The sequence below is a fragment of the Rousettus aegyptiacus genome, unplaced genomic scaffold (assembly GCF_014176215.1).
Source record: "Rousettus aegyptiacus isolate mRouAeg1 unplaced genomic scaffold, mRouAeg1.p scaffold_m13_p_3, whole genome shotgun sequence".
Lineage (NCBI taxonomy): Eukaryota > Metazoa > Chordata > Mammalia > Chiroptera > Pteropodidae > Rousettus > Rousettus aegyptiacus.
Window position 1 is genome coordinate 97,578,141 of NW_023416306.1, and position 26,009 is coordinate 97,604,149.

At 41.0% G+C, this 26,009-nt stretch overlaps 1 protein-coding gene across 1 annotated transcript; it reads left to right on the plus strand.

Annotated features, from left to right (window-relative positions):
* Positions 1 to 38: 38 nt before the first annotated feature.
* Positions 39 to 26,009, plus strand: EGLN3 (egl-9 family hypoxia inducible factor 3). Its single transcript, XM_016123652.2, has 5 exons — positions 39 to 720; positions 20,157 to 20,276; positions 21,477 to 21,613; positions 23,373 to 23,446; positions 24,309 to 26,009. Exons 1-5 carry the CDS (start codon positions 364 to 366, stop codon positions 24,338 to 24,340), a joined length of 720 nt encoding a protein of 239 aa, XP_015979138.1. The 5' UTR covers positions 39 to 363; the 3' UTR covers positions 24,341 to 26,009.

Consider the following 26,009-nt stretch of genomic DNA (forward strand, 5'->3'; position numbering starts at 1 on the left):
ACGCGTGGAGTTGGCCAGCAGCCGGGCTGGACCTCAGCCTTTCCCCGCCTGGGGCCGCCGCCACACCATTGGTAGTTGCGCGTCTCCAAAAGGAGCCCTCCGACTTTTCACTGGGCCAGTCCGTCGCTGGGTGGTGGAGCTCCGCACAACTCCTGCAGCTCCCTGACTGGGATCCTTGCTCCCCAGAGTTTCGAGCAACTTTCCCTTTTCCCTGGCGCTGCGGTGGCTCGGGGACCGTGACTGCCGCAGGTAGCTGAACCCCGGGCCACTCCCTGCGCCTCGGCTGCGCGCGCGCGCGTTGATCGCTCTCGCTCTCTTTCTGGGTGCACGCTGGGGGTCCCCCAGCTCTGCTTTGCGGGCGAGATGCCCCTGGCACACATCATGAGGCTGGATTTGGAGAAAATCGCCCTGGAGTACATCGTGCCCTGTTTGCACGAGGTCGGCTTCTGTTACCTGGACAACTTCCTGGGCGAGGTGGTCGGCGACTGCGTCCTGGAGCGCGTCAAGCAGCTGCACAGCAACGGAGTACTGCGGGACGGCCAGCTGGCGGGGCCGCGCGCCGGCGTCTCCAAACGGCACCTGCGGGGAGACCAGATCACGTGGATTGGGGGCAACGAGGAGGGTTGCGAAGCCATCAGCTTCCTCCTGTCCCTCATCGACAAGCTGGTGCTGTACTGCGGGAGTCGACTGGGCAAATACTACGTCAAGGAGAGGTCCAAGGTAGGAGGAATGCGGGCGCGCTGCCGCTACTGCAGCCCGCGGGGACCGGGGACTAGGGACATTCGGAGTCCGTTGTCTGTCGCCTTCTCAGAGCTACAAGCGAACTTAGTTTTTAACCAAGGAGCAAAAAAGAAGTCAGTCTGGTTTCACCCCTCCCCCCCCACCCCCCACACACCCCGCTTCACCCCAACTCCCAGCGAAAATCCATGCCGAGGGCTGAGGGACTCAGGTGTATAATTATAATGACCTTCTGTTAACTTTAAAAGAATAGCTCTGATGGGTGCTGCAAGCTGGACAAGCTGTGGCTTTTGAGTCTAATTTTAAGACATGCAGGTTCTCAAAGGTCAAACGACAGACAGGTTATTAGAAACATTGTGTCTGATCCAAAACACGTGTGAACTAATGATCTTTAATGTCTACTTTAAAACCACCGCATATTGCCCAGCCGTGATTTCAGCGAGGATTCCTAGAAAAATACTCTTAAAGAATCGGGAGATAGTTGCAATTTTGCAATGTGGCTCTTGGTTTGTGGAATTTGGCAGGTGTGGGAAGAGTTTAGTTCCTCTTCACTTTTTAGTGCTGCCTTTGGTTTGCTGCGCCCAGGACACTTAAGTCCATCGACTTAATTGTGAAAATTCCAGGTGCTGAGCCTGCACCATAGCTTCCCTTTCCTAACTATCAGTCGATAGGGAAATTCACTTCAAACAACCAGTTAAGTGATCAGGGGAGGGTAGTCAATTACCACCGGGAACAAATCAGGTTTTTGTGCCCATAGCTTGCAATGACTCCCTCGGTGGCAATTTATCTTGGAAACATTTAGGTAGAAATATGGGAAAGTGTAGTACCATGACATTGGTGCATGTACATTACTTTGGGGGTAGTGTAGCTACTCAGCCTTTTCTACAAATGATAATTCAGCCAGTTTTTCAGTGGCAGTTCAGAGCATGATTTGCATTTCTTTTATTTTGGACTGGTCAGGAGGCACTCAGAACTGTAGGAAACTTTGAACACAGTGAGGCAAAACATAGTAGAGTGAGAAAAAAGGTGAACATTCATCTATGGACCATTCTTTAACCATATAGGTAGTATTTCTCAATTTAAGGTTGATCCTGTGATAAAACGTACCATAGTCGTCTTTTTAGCCCCATAAGCTGAGAGGAACACTCTTCATACAGGGCAAGTGGTGAAGACTTGAAATGTATAGAGATGAAAGAGTCGAAGTGGGCAAATGGAGCAGAGAAGAGGATTGCCATACAGCTTTCAGAACAGGAGGAGATTGAATAAACTATCTGAAAGCATCGTTGTCAAATGGATACAAAAAAGTAAATCTTGGAAAATGCTTTCTAATTTTTACTTTGATTTGGGGAAAATTCAGCATTAGCTGGATTTAGTCGAAGATTGACATTAAAGTGTTTTTTTTTTTCCCTTTTTCTCTATCCTTTTGGTGGTGAATTAGAAAGCTGCCTTGATTAGTCTCATTTCTGTACCTCGCCTGTTTCTGGGGTGGGATGGAGAGGGGAATGTCTGGCTTTAGTATTGCAAAGGTGCTTGTAGCTTCGACCCGGAAGAGCAGTTTTTTAAACTTTCTGTTAAACTTAGATGTTAGGAATGGAATTTGCTCTGAGGAGGGTCAGAATTGATAGAAAGAGATCAGTAATGTATTTGAACATTAAGTATTCTTACTTAGCTTTGATTTAACAGTGGTAAAGTTTTAGGCTAGAATTTAACTCCACAAATTTAATGAAAAGCACTGTGTCTGGGTAAGGAAAGAAAGATCTATAGATGTGATTTTTCAGTTTGGATTATATTCTGGTTAGAACAAATAGCTTTTCAGCTAACTCTTTCAGTTAACAGAGGTGACTATGAATGGAAAAGAGAAAATTCAACTTTTGCCACTGAAGAGACATCTGCCTAGATTTTCCAGCTCACCTTTGGCTGTTTTGGCACAAAGCTCTTCATTTCTGCCCTTTAGAAAAATCACCTCTAGATTGGGATATTCCATGCTCAATTAGAACCAAATGCAAACGAGGCTTGAACAAACAATTATAGTAAAAAAAACTTTAAAGTTTGATTTGCTTGTATGTAAAGAAATCTCTTTAGTAATGTCTGTGGCCTTGGGTCCCTTGTTTGAAGTTTCTTATTAGAGTATTGCAGAAACACATTCCATTTCTATATGATTTAGTCCCACTTTAGCTTTACTTCTCATCCTTCAACTGCGTGCTTTACTGTTTGCTGCTTCCCAGAGTAGTGATATAAGACCCAGTTTCCTACTGCATCAAGTAGGTTTTCAGCAAGAACTGAACTTTTAAAAGGCAGAATATGTATGTTCGTTTAAAGAGTTTATTTGTAACTTTTTATTATGAACATTTTCAAATATATATAGAGGCCAGTATAATGAGCTCCCATCACCTATTTTCAACAACGGCCAATACATACATTACTAGTTGTTTCTTAGGTACTTTAAATTTCTTGGGGTTATGCTTATTCATGTCTTGATCCTAATTAAATACTTTTTTCCCCTGGATTTTAAAAGGTCACCAAATAATGTAATAATGCCCTTTATCTCAATGAAGCAATAACAATAGCTTTAGGAATAAAATAGGAAAGGATACTGGAACTGAAATTGAAATTGTGCAAGAGTATGGAAAGAAATATTAAAGAGTTCCCCCTCCCTGCCAAAAAAAGTTATTACAGGTCAAAATTTATCCACCTCGACTTTGTTGGAGTAAAGTCCTAGGGTGCTGAAGACCCTCTGGAGACGGTGGTTTCCTGTAATGTAGTACAGCAATATGGCGCCCCCTAACTTCAAGCATGATCATTGCTTTCAGGCTGTCAAAAGGTTTCTTTACTCCCTTTTGGAGAATTTAGACCACATCCAAAATAATGGTTTTATAATTTGCTCCTTTTGCTTTGGCTGCCTAGATCATGAAAATGGCTCTTTTCCAGAGAATGTGTAATTTATAGAACCAAGAGTCCTTTTGCTTGAAGCATCTCACTGTAGACTCACTAGTTAGTAACTATAATAATAATAGCTGCCTTTCGGTGAGCAGTTTGCCCTGTCTGGCACTGTGCTAATGAATACTTCACAAACGCGATCTGTCTGACTTAGTCTTCAGAACCACAATCTTTATCAAATTGAGTGATTAAGTCATTTGCCCAAGGTCACAAAGTCAATGGTAAGAAAAAGTTTATCACAAAGGTTAGGAGCTTAGGCTGGGGGTTACTAACCTTGTGGCTTTAGGCAAGTTGCTCCTTTTTCACCAAGTGTAAGATGAGGGATAATAACATCGTAAAGCTTTTCAGAGGAAGGAGCATTAAAATAATGTACATGAAATTCTCAGCAGGATGTTGGGCCTTCATAAATGTTCCAAGGCTGTAAATGGAAGCTTTGGGATTCTAACCCAGTTCTGTTCAACTCCAGAGTTTGTGTTCTTGAGTGTGATGGTCCTTCTTTTCATCCTTTAATTTCTTCAGCAAGTGCTTACTCAGCGTGGGGTACTGTGCAGGGCTTAGAGATACAAAGGTGAACAGGCATAATCCCTGCCTCATGGGGCTTACATTCACTTATACTTTTGAACTGTAGGATCGTCTGGTTCACACTTGATTGATTCTCAAGCCTGAAAAAGAAAAGGACAAAACCCAAATGTTGAAGTGGGTCAGTTAAGTACATTTGAAGAAGAAAGTGGAGTGCTGTGCTAATGTTTTCCTACTGTTATTGGCAGGAAAAGTATTTGTTAACAAGGTTGGTTGTTAGGATCCCTGGCTGGAGTAGGGGTTATGGGAGTTGCGTTGTGAACAGACAGATCAAGCTTCCCCTGAAAACAATGCAGAGAAGTGATGAAGCAGCAATAAGCTATGAATTAAAAAAAAATGTGTTGCATAGTGGTAGGTTTGTTCCTTTGCTGTTTAGCAATAACAGTTTTGGCCCACCTTTCTCATATGATGTCAGGAATGTTCATTACTCAGTGGAACATTTCACGGTTACAAACTAAGCAAAAATAGGATAATGTATTTCGAAGATCAGGATCTCTCTCAGGACCCAAGTGCAGGAAATATAGCTCTGGTTCACAGAAGACGGGAGCCGTGTACTAGGAACCAGAAGTCCTTAACATCCCTGAGAGCTGGTATGTTAGTTCTTTTCTTTGGTGCTTTATGGTCTCCATCTCTGCTTCTCTGCTGGTGCCCTTTATTTCTTCCCCTCCCTACTCTCTGTTCAGCTTTTGCTGCTTTTCTGTGCATATGGCTCAAAATGGCTACCCACAGTGACCAGCTCAGCTTCAGTTTGAGATCAACAGATGTTGGACCAACATTCTCGAATCTCCGTTTTCCTTCTTTGAGAGAAAGTATCATGGTCTTGCCTTGGCTCGGGGGATGCTTCAGCCTTGGTTGGAGTTGCTAGTGGAGCATGTAGAAGCATATGGCACAAATAATGGTTGCCAGAACCCATGAGAGGTACCATTCTTAAAGCATAGGGTTTGAGGACTAGACACCGTAAATGGTGTGTTTGCAATTAAAATCTTAAAAGTCTGTGAATGAGATATTTTAGGGGGAGGAGTCACTGAGTTTGAAACGCTGGAACATCTTTCTCTAAGGGATTCCTATAAAAGGTTTTGTATTTAAAAATAACAGCTCTTGGAGGAAGGAAATCCAGGGAAATAATTTACAGAATACAGCCTCAGTGACAGCGAAGCAAATTCCCCTGTTGGGTGGTTTCCATAGTGTTCGTTGTCTGTTTTGTTGAAAGACACTTGGGAACAAAGAAAAGAGGTAGTTGGTGTGTGCGTGTGTACTTTATAATTTTTTTTTGTTCAATTTTGGGCCACTGGCCATTCATTCTATCACAACTTTATTTGCTTGCAGTGGAATGGGAAATCGGGGTATCAATTCAATTTATTCATTGACAAATCATTAAATGTCTTGTACTGTGGTAGACCTTTAAGTGGATAGGGGAGGGAAGGTGGAAAGTGATTATAAAACCACAAAAAGAAGTTGAAAGTTTAGTGGCGTGGAATAGTTGTCACCAACTTTTTTTCTCCTTTTCTAGTTAAACATCTACTTTTACACTGATTAGTCATTTTCATTTCTCTTCTTTGGGCTTTCTCCAATTTCTCTATTTACTTAAAATTAAGTGACCAAAATAAGTGACCAAAACTATACAGGATTTTAATGATACAAGTTTTTAGAGCTAGAAAGATATCAGAAATCACATCTATCCAATTCCTCAATCATTTAGCAGTTTTTATATTTGGAGAGATGAGGTCTTGTGCAGTCCCTGAGAAGGGATTAGGGTGGGTCTTGGGGCTAAGCTAAAAAGGTACTTTAATGGAAAGGGGCTCGCTTGGCTCAGGTTCCTCTATAAGTTAGGTAAATTGGGACACAGCGTTGGTAGGTTAATTCAGCCGCATCAGCATTTTATTTGAGATTTATTCGACAAATTATGTAGCCTATCTGTACATTCGATTTCTGGGTATCATGAATTAACTCCCTTTCTGTCTTCATTCAGCCCAAAGCAAATTTGTAAGTTCTTTCCTGATTCCTGACTCTGGCTAGAAAAACTTCAGATTTTGTAAATAACAAGCAGCCCCGCATGTTTCAACTCCCGTCTGAAGACATACCGTATATGGAAGACTTTTCTGATGAAGCTTAAAGGTGAGGGTGGAGTTTATCTCAAACCGGGCAGAGCACATCTGAGAAACATCTCTAGGAACCCCTGCATTTGGCATTTCATTATAAAGCTCAGAGGGCAACTTGCCTGTGGCTGTGTTTGCTTAGTTTGGCAAGACCTCTGCTTTTGACTCACCTTTGCGGCCTCAGGTAAATTAAGTGACATTTAACCTGTGCCTATTGAATACTAAGGAGCAGCTTGCAAGTTAGCAGTATAGGGAAGGTTATTAATTCTTGTTTAATTATTACAGCAACAGACTTGATAATTCCTTTGTAGCAGCACTTTGTAGCTGTTAACTAATATTGCTCCAAGAAATGGGTGTTGTTTTTCTCTAGTGTTTGTCAAATGCACATGTTCTGACAGTAATGATAGTTCAGATGTGTTCTGCTGGGCAACTGCCAGGGGTGCCCAGCGGGTAGCTGCATCCAGAGGCACTGGAATTGTAAATGCGACAGACAAATCATTTTTTGATGCCAGACTAAGGAATTCGGCTTTGGCAGATTGCCAGGAGCTGTTGATTTGGCTTAGATTCAGAGCTGTGTCTGTTTGCCAAGTGAGATTAGTTAGCTAGGTTCATTATCCATAGGATTTGTACACCGTTTCCCTTGGTTATTTCAATCTTAAACAAGTATGGCACTTACCTTAATTTTGTATCTTCTTTTGGTATTGGGATTTGTGGATGAGTTCCTGTGTTTGTTTTTGGTGAGCTGGTTGTGACTGTATATTTTTCACCCCCTGCCCCAACCCAATCCCAGCCTTACAGACGCATTGGTTTGCAGTTGTGTAATGCAGGCTTTCAGATCTTGTGTTGGAGTCATTCCGTACCTACTTACTGAGTGTCCTCCATGTTTAGTACAATGTTAATATGTTCGTATTAAGTCAAGACAATCTGATTCTTTAGGAGATGCAATGGTCAACGTTTTTAAATTCCTGGTATGAATGTACCTATCTCATATTAAATATTGTTTTTCCTTCCAAAAGGAGGCCAAAATACTATTATCATATAAAAAAAAAATTCCAAGACAAAGAATCAAAGAATATGATAGTAGTCTTGATTATTTGCCAGTGGGAAGAAGACAAAATGAAATACTTAATTCCAGGTGTCAGTGACATCTATTTTTGGTTCTCTAGGGGAACTCGAAGTTATTCTGAAGCATTCAGGGTACTACACTTCTGTTCGAGTATTGCTTAGAAGTAGTAAAGATATACTGTTTTCAGATAGTCTGAACATCTTTTTGAGCTTCCTCTGTGTTCTCCAGACACATAGAACAAAGAATCTGCCTGTACCCCTCCCTCCATTTTCCCTCCCATTTATAATCATCTAGCTAGTCAGGCCTGAGGGACTATTACTCAGAAATCAATACCCCACACAAAATTGACAATGAGTCTTTTTGTTTGTTTGTTTGTTTGTTTTTTGATGTCTTATTTCCTATTTGTATGGGTTTATAGGTTAAGTTGAATGATTAGAGTAAATAAAACCTTTTTGAAATGTGAAATATTGAAGATTCAGGCAGGAACATGCAATATTATTGGTCAAAATATGGCCTATTTTATGCTGTTATGGCTTTTTTTTGTTTGTTTTTTAGGTTCACTGTGGAACTTCAAGTTTGTTTGTTTGTTTGTTTTTTTGGTAAACTAAATTTTGTTTTTCTTTCATAGTAGAAATACTTGAGGAGGAAAGAATTTTAAAGAGACTTAGTTTAACCATAAATGACCTGCCTTTGGTTCTCATTCTCCCTGTAATCTGTTTTAATGTGCTTTTTGTCAAAGTGCAAATCGTCCAAAATCCAACTCTAATCATGCAGTCTCCATGCTTAAAAAAAACAACAACCCCAAACCGACTGTTCCCTCTCCCCATTGTCTACTGTACATGCTGTGTGCCGCTTAGTGTGCTATTTAAGTCCCTCCACATCTGACCCCACCTGTCCCATTGACCTTTCTACACTTAATCTCCTGCTCTCTGATCTTCCTTCTCTCTCAATCCCTGAAATTGTAGAACCGGATTTGCCAGGCATTTGAACCTTCCCCATTGTCTTCCACTCCTCAAAATCCATCTTAGTGCTTTCCTCATGCAGTCTTCCCCTCTGCTCCCTAGAACCTGTGGGTGGCTCAATCCAGACACCCCAGTACGTTTATTTCTTCGGCTGCTTACCCTGCCCCGCACTTGCTTAAATATTCCTTGCGGGCAGAGATTATTAAGTTTAAGATATATTTTTAGTGCCTCGAACCATCCTTTACAATTCATAGGTGCTTGTTGACTAAATTTCATCTTCAAGATGAACTTTGATTTCACAGGATGTTGGAGTGTAAAAAAAGAAAAAGGTTTTACAGCATGGTCTCTAATTCGATGTCAAAGTGTTTAAATATTTTATTACACTAACATGCTATGAGGACCATCTCAAAGGAGGGACTTTGGCTTTGTAAAGATTTCCCCCTCAGTTTTGGAATTTTGTGCGTGGCCCCAGAAAGTCACACCTGGATTCCGGTAGCTCATACATACAGGGCTGGCTCAGGGAAGCAAGAGGAGCCCATGGGCTGTGAGGCTTGAGTCCTGGCTGTCTTCCGGTCCTAGCTCAGCCCCTAGCAAGCAGCAGCATCTCAGGACCTCAATTTCCACTTCTGTAGGCATGAGTTAAATTTTTATTTGCATATTTTAACTTAATTTAGTCAATATCTGCCAGCCACTAGCCATGGACATTTCACTTTTTTTTTTCTTGATCTCACTGTGATCTTGGACAAGTCATTCTCTGAGCCTGATTTTCTTCATTTATAACATGGAGGCAATAATACATGTCTACCTCAAGGATTATAAGAAATTAAATGAAAACTGAGACTAAATTTTCATTTGAGAGGGCAAGTAGGTGCTTTCAGTGCCTCTCATTGGATTCCCAAAGAGAGCTGACTCTACCAACAGTCACACCCCAGCGCTGACATGACAGTAATCCTCAGTAATGTTACAGAGTTACATTCGGAGTGTTTCCTGCCAGCTTTAGGAAGCACACTGCCAAACCTGTGCCAGAAACTGCCCTAGGAATTCCTCTTGCATTCCACTCTGCCCACCACCTCCTGTTCCCCGAATTACATAGTGCAACTGACTCATTCCCCTGTGCTTCTTATCATTTAGGTTGAGGCATTACCTCTAACGCTTGATTTTGCCACAAAATTGCCGTGGTTCTCAAAGTGTGGCTGTCATCACCGGGAAACTTGCTGTAATTGTAAATCTTGGACTTCTCCCCAAGAAAGAGCCCCACACCTGTGCCTTCTCAGGCCTCCCTCAGGCTGCCATCTTATCCTAGAGGGCCAGAAACCACCGTAGGCTTCTATGTGGTGTTCACATAATAGATGTTCAATACGGAGAATCGTCTGCACACAGAGCACTATCCTCCAGGTGATTCTCATTCATGCTAACATTTGAGAACCACCAGGTAAAATTAGTAAGATGGGGGTGGTGCTATATCTTCCTACAGTTGCTCTATTACAGAGAAAAACAAGAGTTTATTCAATTGATCAGATCTGAGCTTCTTCGTTGCTAAAACAAACAAAAAAAATGCATGTGTGGTTAGTTCATTTGGAATATTTTTTGAGAAAAACCCCACACCTTCACATGTTAATCATACCCATGCGTGTTTTCCTATGTGTACCAATAAAGTTAATTTTCCACGACCAGAATTGGAGTGGAATTTGGAACTCTTTCCTGTTGTGTTGAATGGAGGAGAAAAATCTTCGTTAATGACTGTAGAGTATTGCTTTCCTCTGTGTATCTAATAGTCTTGCAAGAAGTGTGAACTGAAGGCACCAGAAGAGCAAGAAAGGATCATAGTGATTTTGGATAAGCCCAAACTGGAAAATAGTGCCTTGCGTGCAGATGATTCTCCGTATTGAACATCTATTATGTGAACACCACATAGAAGCCTACGGTGGTTTCTGGCCCTCTAGGATAAGATGGCAGCCTGAGGGAGGCCTGAGAAGGCACAGGTGTGGGGCTCTTTCTTGGGAATAGCCTACAGTTGAATCCACCTTGACTGGAATCAGTGGTCTGACCAAGGAGAGGTCAGAGAGTAGCTACCACTTGCCTTTTCCTACTTCTGCACGGAAAGCTTTGATTTCCCAGTTAAGAGTTTGTGCCTGTGTTTGGTAAGCCATGAGAATCATCTGAGAATCCTTTGCTGCATCATCTTGGAGTTGAAGGAAGACAATTTCAATCACAGTTGCTCTGGAAATAATAGCACCTGTTTTGAGTTACTAATTTTTTTCCTGATATTTTAAAAGTAGTATTTAGCAGTGGAAAGACCATGCTTGGGTCTATAATGTCCTGTAAGTTACTTTTTGTGTCTGACTCTCAGTTTCTACGTTTGTAAAAGGGAGCTTATATCTATCTTGGAGGAACTTGGGGCAATTAAATTAACCATTCCTGCCCCCTAGACTCACAGCCAGGCACACGTTTATTTCTAGTCCCCCTGCTGCTTCCTAAAATAGTTTATACATTTCTCTCAGGGGAGCTTTTTACTTTCTACCCTCTAGAAGGTCTTCTGGGTCTCACCCCTCCTGTAAGCCACAGTGAGTCTATATTTGTTGTATCCTAATTAACATAATTTTAGCATGTTCTGTATTCAGTGAATGCTAATTGACGTGGTAGTAGATAGCTAAGATGTCTTCTAAATAAGCTTTGCACCTAAATGAGGAAAATTTATCTCATCCCTTGCCTTCCCAAGGGAAATACACTTTTGTATTAGTTATTTATCTTCCGACTTTGAAACAAGTCTGAAAACCTTGGCTGATGTTGACCTGAGCTAATAAGGAAAGGTCCTGTGGAGGCTGTCTTCCCTCTATAGAATCTGATGCGGGAGGAGCAGCCTGGAATAAGACTTGGGCAGACTGTTAACCAGTGCATTTGAAGCAGATATGGGCCCTGCAGGGGCTGCAGAGAGTATGTAGTGGGATTGAGCAGTGGGAATAACAGAAGCAAAGACAACTTGGACAACTAGTGCTTTGCTGCAGGATTCAAGCTTCTTTACTTCTTATTTTTCTTAACTCCACCTCCTCTCTCCTCACCCCTGGAGCTTTAGACTCAATTCCAAGCACCCTCATTTTTCATATTTTTGATATTGCATTTTGTGATTTTTCTATCATTATGAAAAAGGTAGATAGGTGAGGATGAGAGGGAGTCAGACACTTTGAGTAGAACCTGAAGTTCTTAGTTCCCCGCAAATGGGATGAATTGGTTAATGTTAGACATCAGATAAGCTGTCCTGGTAGAGCACGATTTTATGATTAAGGCCTCCCACTCTGCAGCCAGACTTACCTGGGCTCGAAAAGACAAGTTACCTAACTTCCTTGTGCCTCAGTTTCCTCATCTGTAAAATGGAGGTAGCAATGGTTCCTGCCTCATGGGATTAGAGCAAATATTGAATGACGTAATATTGCGAAGCATGTGAACCAGTGTCAGGCACATAGTAAGCACTGTACGTATGTTTGTTCAGTGAATAAATGTGCCTACTGAATTTCATGAGTTTTAATTCTAGCTGATGAACTTTGTGTCATTTCTTCCATTTGGCAGATATGTTTATCCAAGTGCTGAAGTGGAAATGTCAATATCAGATCTGGTTTCCTAGAAAGTTCTTTAACTTTGTTTTTTTGCAGCATGGTTGCAGTGTCCCAAGTTAATATTCTTAAAATTCATTGAGAACTGCAGACAAAGTTGTTTTTATGGTTTCTCTCAAATGTTGCTTCTAGGCATTTTTCATAATATGTTTTGATTGGTAACCTTTTTTTTGGTTTATTACCTATTAATAAAATCTTGCCTTACTGATTATATTTAAGTTATCATGGATTCCCTAAAGTATTTGGGATTCATTTCAGATGAGATTTTAAAGATGACTGTACTCTGACATTCCTGTAGTCATATTCTTTTTTTCTATAACTCTTGGAGCCTTTGGAGAGTTACATGTTAACTTTTATTTTTCTGTGAAGGCTGTTTCTCACATTGAAGGAAGTTAAATATTGTGATTCTCTATTCTCGTGTTGCCTTAAGAATTACTCATGAATTTGTTTTTCTATACAAATAAGATAACTTCTAGGCCCATATGATAACTTCGGGGTTATGACTTATGAGAACGTAAGCGTTGTGACTCAGGGCACAGGATGCTGCTCACCTTCCTCCCTGTAACCAGGAAATTAATTGAGATGATAAGTGTAAAGTGCTACCGGGCCTACATGGGTCCTCAGGAAATGGCAGCTGTTAGGATTTGGGGGAAAGTGTCAGAATGGATATGGTTAAATGCCTCTCTTCATGTTTTTAACCCTGAGCCTGGCTGATTTTTACCGATTTCATAATTGCAAGGAAGCCCTTATTCAAAATGTTTCTCTGGTGACTGGGGTAGTGATGGGGGAGGGTTCTCCTGTGCCAGTTCCCTCCGCGGTCGGCTGGGTGGTGTGCTCGGGTGTGGGCTGACTGCCACCCTCACGCAGCGCACGTAGCCCTGTCACTCAGCCGTCACCCTGCTGGCCAAGAGCCAGGCCTCCCGCGGGAAGGGCTGCCTTCCCAAACCCAAGCAGCCTGTTTTGATATGTCGATGTTCCCGAGCCTGTTTACTGTGCTTAATTGTGGGGCTCTGGTTGAATCCCCTCCAAGGAGAGGAATTAACCACAATTCAGAAGGAATGGCAATAGTCTCTTAAATTCCTAGCCTCTGAATGTCTCGGGGACTTCTTGGGGGAGGGTGATTCACTTAAGTTCATGCACCAAGTCCAGGATCCCTTGGAATAGAATCTTGATCTAGTACAGTTAGACTTTACAAGCCTGTGAATACTCAGTAATTTTATGCAGACTTGTGTGTGTGCGCGCGCGCATGCGCGTGCACCAGTTTATTTCTGAGGGTGGGGGGTAGGAGCCCAGCTCTTTAATGACAGAATTTCAAGGAGCTATTTTCGCTGAGCTAGCAGAGTGAAATAGAAGATCCCAGAGTCTTGGTAATTGTTGATGGTGATTTAGACGATCCTGAAGCTAGGACCAAGTTCATAGTTGAGAAAAACAAGGGCACTGATGAAAGGATCTACCTCAGGACAGGTTTTCAGGTGAAGATGGTATATTTCCTGCCCTTCCAGGCAGCATGCTGTCACCTGACCAGGAGGTGCTGGCGGAACCACTTCACCAGAGCCACTGAGAGTCAGTCGTAACTTTTTACTTTTCATTTTAAGCGTTGCTGAAGTTCCTGCCTTACAACAAAATTCAGGCATGGGAGCATGATTATTATTCTGAGTTGGAGATGAGGTTATGTATATGAAGCAGTGGTCTGGGTATTTAGTTCAGAGAGGAGTTTTTAATGTGGATTTATGGCAAATGAGGAAGGCAGAAATAGTTTTCAGTATAGAAAAAAATAGCAGAAAACATTTTAATGAGTAACTTTGGGTTTGTTGGAATGATTATACGGTAAGTTCTCACTTAACTCTGTCAGTAGGTTCTCAGACTGTAAGCAAAACTGCATGTAATGAAACCCATTTTACCATATGCTAATGATGTAAACAAGAGTTAAGTTTCTACACATCTTATCAACGTTATAGTGAAACAACGCTGAACATGAGGATGCTACCCCTAGACACCCGCTGTGCTTCTCTGACAGGTACTTGACTGTCTGGTGTTCTGAATCTTCTGAATTGTCAGACGTTGAAACTTTGAGAAAGGGAATGTGGTACCTGGACACAGCTCATGTTGTTACCCACCAAAAGCACGTTTCCTATTTGCCCCTCATTTTTGTTACATTAGTCTTTTAAACTAGAGACTCTTAACCAATAAGGTAGATGTCAGAAGATGCCAAGATAACTAGTGACAGATTGCACAAAGTTCCCTTTTTCTCTAAGCACCTACCTTACCTACAACTAATTTCTTTATGCCAATCTAGATGAAGTTAGAACAAATAAATAAGAATCTTAAAGTACTTTTTAGATTTGTGCATTGTTCATACTGAGAACTTACTTTTTTTGTTCAATTTTATATAAAGGATGGGACTAGCAGCAATGTGAACTTTGTTCAGTGACATTTTCTTGAAACGCTTTGAGAAAGCTTTGCACAGTTACCATCATCTTGTAAAGATGCCTTGTGAATATTATACTGTAGGAATTTAAGTGACAACAGTGTCCTTGAAGATGACATACCCCTGAATAAGGAAGCTGAGGAAAGGCTAAAGCAGTAATTCCAGTTTGCTTTCCACATCCTCTGGATTTAAGTTACTTGCCTTTGCAGAGAATTTTTTGGAGTTCTCTTCTTTCACTCCTTGTCATAAATAGAACATAATGGAGAATGACATTTTGGCTTAATTTATCTTTAGATTTTTTTTTTTTTTTTTTAAAGAGCACAACTTGCAAAGATCATGCCTCTTCCGGTTTTTCTCTCCAGCCTTTCCTGGGGTGTGCCTGTGTATAGTATAGCAGTTTGAATACTTAAAGATTTTTTAATTTTGGTTTCTTTAAAAAATGGGAAAACTTCAGTTTTAAAGCTGCTGCTAAGCATGTGTAGTGCCTCTGTTCTAGTTGTTAACACCCCCTCCCCCGGAGATGAATCACCAGATGGGGTCCCTTCCTCAGCAGGTGCCTTTATGAATCTGGGACATAAAGTGTACAACCACGTGGCTACCTTGCTCACTGTCCACATTAAATGTATGTGTTAAAATATGTGCTGAACACAAACCACCAGGAAAATTACCCAGGAGTATGGCCTTTAGCACCTCCACTCACAGCTGACTAGAAACATTGGCATGTTTGTCACCTAGGCTATGGTGACCAGAACATAAATTAGACTCATTTCTGGACAGAAAACTTCAGCTATTACATTCTGCACTATGATGTGTCGCTTGACGTTTTTCCACACTAAAGTAGGTGTATAGCCTTGTCTGTTTCTTCTCAGCTCTTTTCCCATGCAATTCTCCGAGTAATTAGTGCCTTATGGTGAAGAGGGGATGGATCCTGGGTCCCCATCGCTCTGTCCAGAGCGGAAGGACCTGACTGGAGGGTGTGGTGGAGGCTTGTGGAATGCGGATGGCACTGAAGGGCGAGGCTGTGCCTTTGCGCAGGATACAAATCAGCCTGGTGAAGAGAGACGGGGAGGGTGCCCACTTACAGCTCGGGAGCTAATGCAGGGTAGCTCAACTTCTTAGGAGACCTCAGTGATCTCAAAATACGGCTGATGTATTTTTTTTTTTTTTGTGGCAGTAATTTAAAAAATTGGGGTAAATCATACTCGGGAGAGTTTACATGCAAATCCAGTTTGGTTGTCTGCTATTCTCCTAAAATCTGAAGGTTTTGTAATACACTGGCTTCTCATTGCAAAGGACGGCAGATTCCCTGGTGTAGGCAGCAGAGCACGCACTCCAGAGTTCTGACACATACGTACCTACTTGGCTTCTATCATTTATGTTAGTCACAAGTGCCAAAAGCTGTTTGAGTTTGCTAGCCCTGGTTTGGAACTACAGAGCACTTAAGTTGAATCAGATGTCTGAAGGGGAGACATTGTGAAGCCCCACTTGAGGGGAACACAAACGTGCATATCATCAGCTTTAAAAGTAGCTAATATTAAGCAGGATAGTGTGTGCCAGGCCTTGTGCTCAGTGTTTTACATGGAACATGTTCTTTGATCCTCGTAAACCCATTTTACAGATGAGGAAACTGAGATGTAGAGAGGTTATATACAGGTTATTTTATATTTGGGTTGTATTTTATTCAAAGTATGCTCTGCTCGAGACCATTCATAGTTCAAAACAAATCCTTACAAAAATTGGCTGGTATTTCTGCTTGGTGGTTAGAGGTCTAGCATTTGGCTGTGGACCAAACTATCAGCTTAAAGGTCACGCATCCAGACAGGCCTTGAAGTTATACTATTCTTGACAAATTTTAAAAAGTGGATTCCCATTTATTACCAATTTTGCAAATAAAGCCAGACTTGATTAATATTTCGATTTGGTAAGTTAAAATTTACATAAAATGCCACTTTACTATAACTTCGAGTCATACTAATGAATCTGACTCCAAAGTCATGAGCGATACAAACTACGTTTCTGTAAAAATCTGAGTTGTTGATTGTTATTAGAAAAGTGGTGAGTCTAACTAGAGGCTGGGGTGAGGCAGATGTGCCCCCTTGCCACCTGTGGGTCGAAAATAATCATCATTGCTGAATGGACACTGGAGGTCGCCAACACCAGTTTTTTGAAGTGGTTTATACGTGCACGCAAGCCGTGGTTGGTTTCAATCAGGAGCACTCTGTTTAGGCTTTGGAATGGAAATCTCGGACTTTCATTTTTCAACTTTACCTTTGGGATTGCTGAGATATGTTTTTTTATGAAGTCAGCTTACCAAGAACTCTAACAGAACCACTGTTTTCTTTTCCATGTGTAGCATTTGGGGAGCAGATTTTGTTACTTGGATTTGGCTGTTAAAGTTCTGTATATCTGTGTATATCTTCAAAGAATACGTACACGTTTCCTGCCTGAACGTGGCCGCCTCAGTGTCTAGAGCACATATCTTTGGTCAAGAGCCAGAGTGAAAGCCTGGGAGGGGTTCATCCCTCTGCTCTTTTTCCTTTAGCTACAGAGCTATGGAGAGGCCCCTGGGATGGTGGGAGGGAGGGGGTCCATGGTGAGGTCAGAGGGAAGAATGGCAAATGCACAAGGGGACATGGGGATTTATCTGTACATCCGACAATAGAACTGTAAGACTATACTTTATGTGCTTTTGTAGATCACACTAACATTTCAAATATTAATCCGGTCAGGAAGTTTTGGCAAACAAAAAGTCTAGAGTAAATGAGACATCTTCCTGATTTGTGTTTAGTGTCATTACTTGGCATATTTGTCACATGATTATTAAGTACTCTGGCCCTGTTCTGAAGCATTCTCCTCCTTTATACACTCTAAACCTCTTCTTGGGCTTGATGAGATTTAGATAGCAACTCTGTCGATCCAATCAGTTTCCGGGGTTTGTTTCTGCCCTGTGCACAAATTGGCACAGAAATGAGTGGCTAGTTACTGACATGACTCCTTGCCTCTGAGTGCATCCTTAGCCTCCTGGTTTTAGACTGTGCCAAATACCAACAAATAATTGGGAATGTACCCAAGCCAAGACCCATCTCCCATGGCTGTTGGCCAGAGAACACTGATAAAATTGGCTTTATGTAGCTTCAACAGGCCCACTGAGGCCCATGATGATTTCCTTCCATTGTTTCAAACTTGATGCCCTGGCTTCAGGACCCAGGAGAAAGAGAGTAAAAGTTCTCTCTGGCCAGAGATACTCTCTGTTTCTTTCCCTTAAGAAGTCAGATGCTTTGTTGATATTAAGAGGTTTTGTCCAAATATTAAGTCCCCTGGAATGTGCTAGCTCTTTCTCTCTCTCTATGTGCTTTTTTCCCCAATATTTTAATCTAAATTGAGTCCTGAGGTAGATACCTACTTCATAATGCTCTGAAGAACTGTTTGTTGCTTTTTCGGTGGTTGATGCTTAGATTGAGTCTTTATATCTTCTTGGACTGTCAAGGCCATATAACCCAAGCCTCTCTTTAGAGAAGAGAAACTGAGCCTGGAATCACACAATTAGTTGCAGAGTGAACTAGATGGCAGGCTTCCAGACCACTGACCTTTTCCTACGAGTTGAGCTGTTTGAGAACATGTTTATGTAGCATTATGTAGCTTTTTCTTTCCAGGGCTTCACAGTGGGGAGAGGCCGAGATGGTAGGGAATCCAGCCTATAATTATTTGTGGCTTAAATTACTTTCATTATTGGCTCAATGGTAGCTCTTAATACATCCTAATAACTGCTTCCAGGGATGGGTAATTCCCTTGTCAATATAAGTGACTTCATTTATCTCTTCTTCCCCAGCTAGACCCATCATTTCTGTCTGCTACCCATCACCTATCCCTAAGCCATTCTTTGTTTGGTGGTAACATCATTTGTTAAATCTTGATTGCAGTAGCCTCAAAATTTCACCTTCTGAAAGATGTTCAGGTTAATGGCCTAACTTTAGCTCCAAGGTGACATCGAATTGACATTTTCAATGTTCAGAAGCCAGGTGTGGGGATTGCTAGCTTCATGGGGATATGAAGTTTGATAGATCTGGCGATTTAAGCTTTAGGACCATTGCAATGCCAAGTTACCATTCAGCCTTATTATTGTTCTAGAGCTACGGTGTTTTATGAGGTCGGCATGCAATGTGTGGTGAAGTCTTTAAAGTGACATGCCTCATTCACATCTTTGTGCTACCACTGGGAGTGACTTGGCACCCACATTGATTCATTGAGCTACACTAGTGTATTGGTTTGGGCCTCTACCTGACTGATCATTTTTGCAGTGAAACAACCCTGCCATTTATAAAGCAAAATTCCAACTGGATCGCTACATGTATATTTGAAGATAGGTTTTTAAAATGACAGAAATCTCTTTTGATTTAATAAGTTTACTGAAATGTAAACTTATTCTTTAGAGGAGTCATTCACTAATTCATTCATTTATTTATATGCAGATTTCAAACAGACACCTTCTGTTTCAGGCACTGTTCTAGGCATTAAGAATACGTCGGTGACCAAACAAAGAAAAATGTCCTTTTCCTCATCTTATGTTGCCAATTCCTATATCTTCCCTGCATATATCTCATCCCTGTAAAAACGTTTTAGAATTGTGGCAATGTCCTGTGAAAAGAACTAGCATTTTTGCACTTTGCCTATGTTTTTCTACTCCTTGCTATAGTCTCTCCATGGAACAATTACTGGTTTGTCACCTTCATAATAAGAATTCTCTAATATTAATTTTCAGTGGGATTTTTAGTATGGCTTTATTCTTCCACCTGGATGATAAAGGCGGCACTTGGACAAAGGAAGAGAACTTCAGATTATCATCTGATTTGATAATTATCAGTAAGAAGATGGCAGGCACTGAGAAACACATTAAGATGTGTCTGTGGTTTTATTCATGAACCAGGCCTGACTGTGTCATCTCCAGGGGTCCCCATCCTGCATTATACAGACCAGTACCTGTCTGTGGCCTGTTAGGAACTGAGCTGCACAGCAGAAGGTGAGCGGCGGGCGAGCGAGTGAAGCTTCATCTGCATTTGCAGCCACTCCCCAGCGCTAGCATCACCACCTCAGCTCCACCTCAACTCATCAGGCATTAGATTCTCATAGGAGCACCGGTCCTTGGTGCCAAAAAGAATGGGAACTGCTGCTGTATATGAACAAGTTGGAACACAGCTTCCCATTGACCCTTCCCTCTTCCTTCTTTCCTAAGCATTTTATTGAGCAAGCCCGACCTTTTCTTCCTTGGTGATTGGTTCCTGCTTCTTTATAAATGCAAGTATCTTGAGCCCCTGTTCTAGGACAGCAGGTGATTTGGTGATTCAGGAACACATGTTAAACGGTCATAAACGTTAAACTCCAAACCTAGTGATTCTGATTTTGCAGGTCTAGGGTGGGAACCTACAACCTGCATTTTCAAAAGGGAGGGCTGAAAAAAGGAGGAGCATCTTAATGCTGACGTAGATGGGTTACTGTCTAAAATGTTCTACGACTGTGGAAATATTGTTGAATCACTTTCTACTGGGGTGAGCCATAGGTATGACTTGGCCATTAAATCTTATATACTGAAGAATCTAATTTTATGTACTGTACATGCAATTAAGATGCCAGCAGCTTCCTATAAATGTCTCATAGTACTGAAGGATTCTGTATTACTCAGCTGTTCACCAGTGTGAGAAGATCATCTCAGTTTTGTTAACCAGCTTTCTTGGGATTTCTCCATAGGCAATGGTGGCTTGCTACCCAGGAAATGGAACAGGTTATGTTCGGCATGTAGACAACCCCAACGGTGACGGCCGCTGCATCACCTGCATCTACTATCTGAACAAGAATTGGGATTCCAAGGTATGTTGGAGTAATGAGCATAGAGTATGTGGTGAGAAACTAGAAGAAAAAATTCACATGACTTAGAGGAGAGTTTGGAGAGTTCATAATTCCCACTGATGAATCTTTTTTGTTTCATGTTTTCCTCCCCTCCCTCAGTATTAGTACTAAAGTTGATGGGATGAAAATAATGGATATGAAGATAATTTGTTGGGCAGTAGGTAGGGTCATTATTAGTTATTAGGATATGGGAGAAGTGATTGATGAAGAGAAAGTAATTTATTATTTTAGGATTAGGATTATTTTAGGGTTAGTCTAGTCCAGAGCTGATGGGACTCTTAAGTGTAGAATAAGATGTACACTTTTCCCTTCCAGCAGCAATACTGAGAAAATTCTACAAAAATAGAACTGTAGGATATAAAACCACCCTCGAGCAAGGTTTCCCACACAATCCTCTCTCTGGGTGATATATCTCATTGGTGGCTGCTTGCTTACTATGGTCTATGAATGCCAAAGGCTGTATGGCTTATTTTTGTATTTCTGAACATATAGATAGATAGAGATATGAAGTCTGGTTCCACGCTTACAAACATTTGTCTAGAATTTGTGTGCTTTCAGAAAGTGAAGGATGATTTAGGAGTCTGAGAGGTCAGATAACTTTTCAGGCTTATTTGGCTTTTGAACCTTTTGCATTTCCATCTCCTGTTCGTTAGGGCAGACACTGGCCATCATAAAGCTAGGATATTTTATCTGGGGTCAGAAGAACTAAACCTGGGAAATCAGTGAATCAGTGGCAAGGCTTGTCCCTTCTCCCCGTTTGGTAAAATGACTAGAATGTATCTGTCTGCTGTCTTTTAAAATCATGGAAGGTGGTGTTATAGGAGAGAGAGTAAAGTCATGTGAAATTGCTGGGGTTTTGTGTATAGGTCAAAATCAGTTGAATATTGGCAATTCTGTATTATATGATCTAATAAGACTCTATTTCGTGTCCATGGGCTTCACGATTGCGGGGGTGGGAAGGCGTCCTTTGGGATGTGGTGAATAGGGAGATATTTCTAGCTAAGTCTGGAATAAAAATGAATATAAAGTATGAGGCCGAAGTAACTATTTGGGGGCAGTATATACTTGGAGTGGAGGTTGGAGATGCCTTTGTCTGAAATATCATTGTTAATTAACTACGTGTGACGCCAGGAAATAATGTACCTTTTTTGTGGCCCTCAGATACATGGTGGGGTCCTGCGGATATTTCCAGAAGGGAAGTCATTTGTAGCAGATGTGGAGCCCATTTTTGACAGACTCTTGTTCTTCTGGTCAGACCGAAGGAACCCCCATGAAGTCCAACCTTCCTTTGCGACCAGGTAACAGCCTAGGCCATGATGCCTCTTGAGAAGATTCTTGTTCAAACCTCAGTACCCAGAGAATTCTCTAAACTTATGTACTTTGCATACGAGGGAGCAACTACACTCCAAAGCTGATAGCAAACCTGTTCAGAGTCAAAAATTAAAGATGAAATTTTGTATTCTTTAGTATACAAAACCTAGCGTCACTTTAAACTATTAATGAATAATTTTCAGTTAGGTGAGTGTATTGGATTCCAAATTTCCCAGAGTGATTTTCTCTTTTCTCCTTTCATCCACATCCCTCCTTTAAAAAACCGAAGGTTGAACTAATTCTAGAGAATGTTGGCTGCCACACATCAGGAATTCTGTCTGATTAACTCTGGATGAGTTTACGAGTTGCCAGTTGCAAGCAGAGAAAGAATCTGCAGAAAAGAAAGAGGAATTTGTTCTGACTTCTATTCCTTTTTACACTTTCCTTAGCGTAAAATTGGTTTGGGCTCACTGTACTGATCATATCCCAACAGCTGGATTCTTAAAAATCCTTTCCTTAGCTCACGCTTGGAGAGATTTTCAGGGTAACTGAATAACCAAGTGTTGTTTAGTATTAATCTAGAAAACCTTGATATAATCTTGATTTGGGGTTCTGCCTCTCCTTGGCCTTTGCTTACGGCCAAAGCTGTCAACCAGACAGTACTGGAGTGCTGTGGGCACAGCTTGAACTGGGAATAGCAATTGGGGGCAGAGGGTGAGAACTTAGGTTGAAGGATAATTACTAACCCCTACAACGCCTAATTAAATTAAAATCACATGTGTAAAGTGGTTAAGATTTTTAAGTGTCCCCTTCTAGAAATCACAGATCCGAGCCCACACAGAGTTGCTTATTAAATGTCAAATTGGAATGTGCCCTAGGTGACCAGGTCACAAATTCAACCTCCAAAGCCTGCCTGTGGCTGGTTTGATAGGGTTCTATGATTGGATCCTGTCATTTGTTCCAGAATTCTTTTGTTATTCCTCAGTCCCTTGATGGCCGGAGTCACAAGGGGAATGTTAGCAGATGTTGATGGGAAGGAAGCCCTTGAAAAAAGTCGAGTGCTATAGAAATTCCAGTAGCTAATAATAATCATAAAATGAAACTTTTGAAAACTTGGGCATGAAAGGATTCCTATTCCAGTCTAGCCTGTAGATAGGATAAAGCAAATTAATGAGAATGCAGTAGAGAGCTCGAAGGCATCATCCTTCTGTTGCATCTTTGCCTCAGTGTCCCGAACTAAAGGAAGAAAGCCAAGAGTTTTAAGCGTCCTGTCATTTAAGTAAGTTATTATTTGCAGCTTCACTTAGATACCACCTCTTCTTCTCTGTGTTCTCCCCAACAACTTGGGTCTCCCAGTCTTTAGCAGAATGATTCCCATTTGGTCTTTTCTGCGTAGGTTATCTTGGCCTGTTATACTATTTGTTAAATCGCCTGTCTCCTTAGCTAGAGCATGAGCTCCTTGAGGAAGAGGCAGATATATTCATATGATCATTTGATTTTCCATTGCCCACTCTAATGCCTGGTGCATACTTGGAATTCCTTCCGTGTTCTATCACATTTAAATAGAATTGAAACCAGAGAAGTTTATTTTAAATTAAAATTGGGATGGACTTCTAATACTAGGGGAAAACTTTAAATGTTGGCTTTACAGAGGACTCAGAAATGAGATTTCTAGTAAGTATCTTTTCATTTTTTGGTAGTATTTTTTAACCTCTTTTCTTTTAACTATCTGCTTATCTTTTACAGATATGCTATGACTGTTTGGTACTTTGATGCTGATGAAAGGGCAGAAGCCAAAAAGAAATTCAGGAATTTAACTAGTATGTGTTTGAGAATTTTCTGTGACTTTCCATCAAATCAATCCATGACTTTTATTCAAAATTTTTATATATATTCTAATCTACTCTGTTCACTCTCAGCTGCGGCTTAGCTTCATATATAATGGCATCTTGATGGGCTTCATCCTGAAACCCTGGCCTTAGCTCTGCTGGAAAAAAATCAGAAAAAAAATGCAAAGGGCATCCTTTGTGAATGCCCACTGATTGCATGACAGTTTCTAATAGATGGGAGATTGTTGACTTTTTATCATTAATGTTCACCCATCAAATATAACGTTAAATTTTGCCCATGATTTTGGTACATTGCAAAGGAAATACACTGGAACCCAGCCATCATGGTTAATTTATTATATTGGTGTGGGACTGCGACTCTCAGTATAAAAACTGGACTCATGTTCTATAAAGTGAATATGACTTAACACCATTCCTGTCCCTTCTAACTGGTATTGTAAGGCATTGAGAACACTAGTCTTGTCGCTCATGCCAAGGCAGTTTGTGAGAAGGTAAATTTCTGGCCCCTAAAATGTGGGAAGTGTTACATACTCTGTTCCTCTCTCAAAGAGTCACAGTGTTCACTGGCATATTAATCAAGAAAAATTAATCTAAGAAATCCTGCAGTAATGACATATGTAACATTGCCTAACTCATGACCCATTTGTACTATATATGTATCGAACACCTACAAAAACACATTTTGCTAAGCCCTATCAGGAGGCACACCGCTCAGCTTTGTTCTGTAAGGTGGGAAGTGTTTACTGGAGGCTTTTTGGATGACATTTGTGACATGACATTGATCAGATCTAGCTCCTTACCCATTTCATTTTATTTTCTGTCCCCAACCCAGGGAAAACAGAATCTGCACTCACTGAAGACTGACCGTCTCTGAAATCACTGGCCTTTATTCATTTTAGCAACGGTTCATGAATCCCTTTAAGAGTTGAGATCTAAAGAAGGCCTCTTCAGTGACACGGTGACAAGAAACCCCCCTGCTGCTTGCATCATTCATATCCCTGTCTTGCGAATGGTACTCTGTGTTTTCTTGCCAAGACTGTATCTACCTGCAGACACTGTCTTTGCCAGATGAACTCATTTGCTAATGCCAAAAATACCTGCAGACAACCTCACTGGCCAGTGATTTAACTAATAGATTTGGTAATACTATCAAAACGAGAGCCCGGAAGCATGGGCGAGGGAATGAATCTTACTTGCACTTTATGTACACCTCCTAATTTGAAAGAAGGAGGTTTGCAAAGACAAAAAAAAAAAAAAAAAAAAAAAAAAAGGTGACAGATGTCATAGAGAGGCATCTTTGAAGACTTAACAGCAAGAAACGGAGATTTGTGTCATTTGAACAGTTTCCAGATGTTCTTAATCCAGGGCTGTTGGCGTTCTGGAGAATTATCACGACATAATGACATTATTACCTCTAGAAAGGGCTGCTGTCATGGTCATCAATTTATAAGTGTCCTGTGGGTAGACACTCCTTTTTTCTGGTCCCGTAAACTGGACCTTCTGCCTCTGCCCCGTTTTGCTGAAAATATGACCTCCTGATTAAAGATGACATCATTTATTTTCTATTTTCACTTCTTACTTGGAGAACCTAATCCCTTAGAGGCAAGAACTGGACATTAATTGTTTTGGTTGCTCTGTTGGAATGGAATTTGTGTTTAAATCAAGGGGAAAAAATTCTGCCAGGTCATTTAGAGTCAGCAGCCTCTGATGATGATGACGGTGTTAGAAGACCTGGGTGTACTGATGGACCACAAATGTGCGCACCTTGAGCAGTTCGAGAATGGAGAGGGAATGTGGGCACTCTCATTTTTCAGTTTTCTTTTCTAATGAGCTCATCCTTCTTTAGAAAATAAGAAAATGGAAAAAAAACAGGGTGCTATATTTTAAAAAGGAAATGGAAATAAAACAAATGTCTTGAAAAGCCGTGTGAGTTCTTTCACATTTTCTACCCCTAGTTCCCTTTTTCAACAGACTTGACTCTCCACTGTGTTTGGCAGTGTGGCCAGAATCATCAATTTGCTAAAACTGTGGAGGGTTCCACTACACTGTAAGCGCAGAATCCACTGCCTAAAGAACTCTTATCAGTGCCTGTTTTATGAAAGTTACCCTTCCTGGTTTTCAATTCCATTTTCATATTTTAAAAATCCCCTTAATTTCTTGCTTGAAAAATCTCATGGACATTAAAGAGGCAGAAATATTTTGTCATTTGCAGATATATAGACTTTCCAAGAAAGAAGCTTAGTTTTTTCCTTCTATGGTTTTAGAAAATTTCCAAACAAGACTTACCTGCATTCTCATCATTACTCTCTCTCTCTCTCTCTTTTATTTTTATAGTACTGATCACCTTCTAACTTACTATGTAATTTATTATGATTATTGTCTTTTATCCTTCCTCTAGAGTGTAAGCACAAAGAAGACAGGGATTTTGTATGTTTTTAATCAATGGAATGTATTCCCAGCACTTAAAATAGTGCCTGGCACACAGCAAGGGCTCAGTAAAATATTTGTTGAATAAACTCACTCTCCTACCTTA

Bases quoted from the DNA above. Each gene is read 5' to 3' on its own strand.
- EGLN3 (XM_016123652.2), top strand. From the start codon at position 364: ATGCCCCTGGCACACATCATGAGGCTGGATTTGGAGAAAATCGCCCTG. The intron at 721-20,156 runs GTAGGAGGAATG...ATTTCTCCATAG, and splicing joins ACGTCAAGGAGAGGTCCAAG to GCAATGGTGGCTTGCTACCC. The intron at 23,447-24,308 runs GTATGTGTTTGA...TCCCCAACCCAG, and splicing joins GAAATTCAGGAATTTAACTA to GGAAAACAGAATCTGCACTC.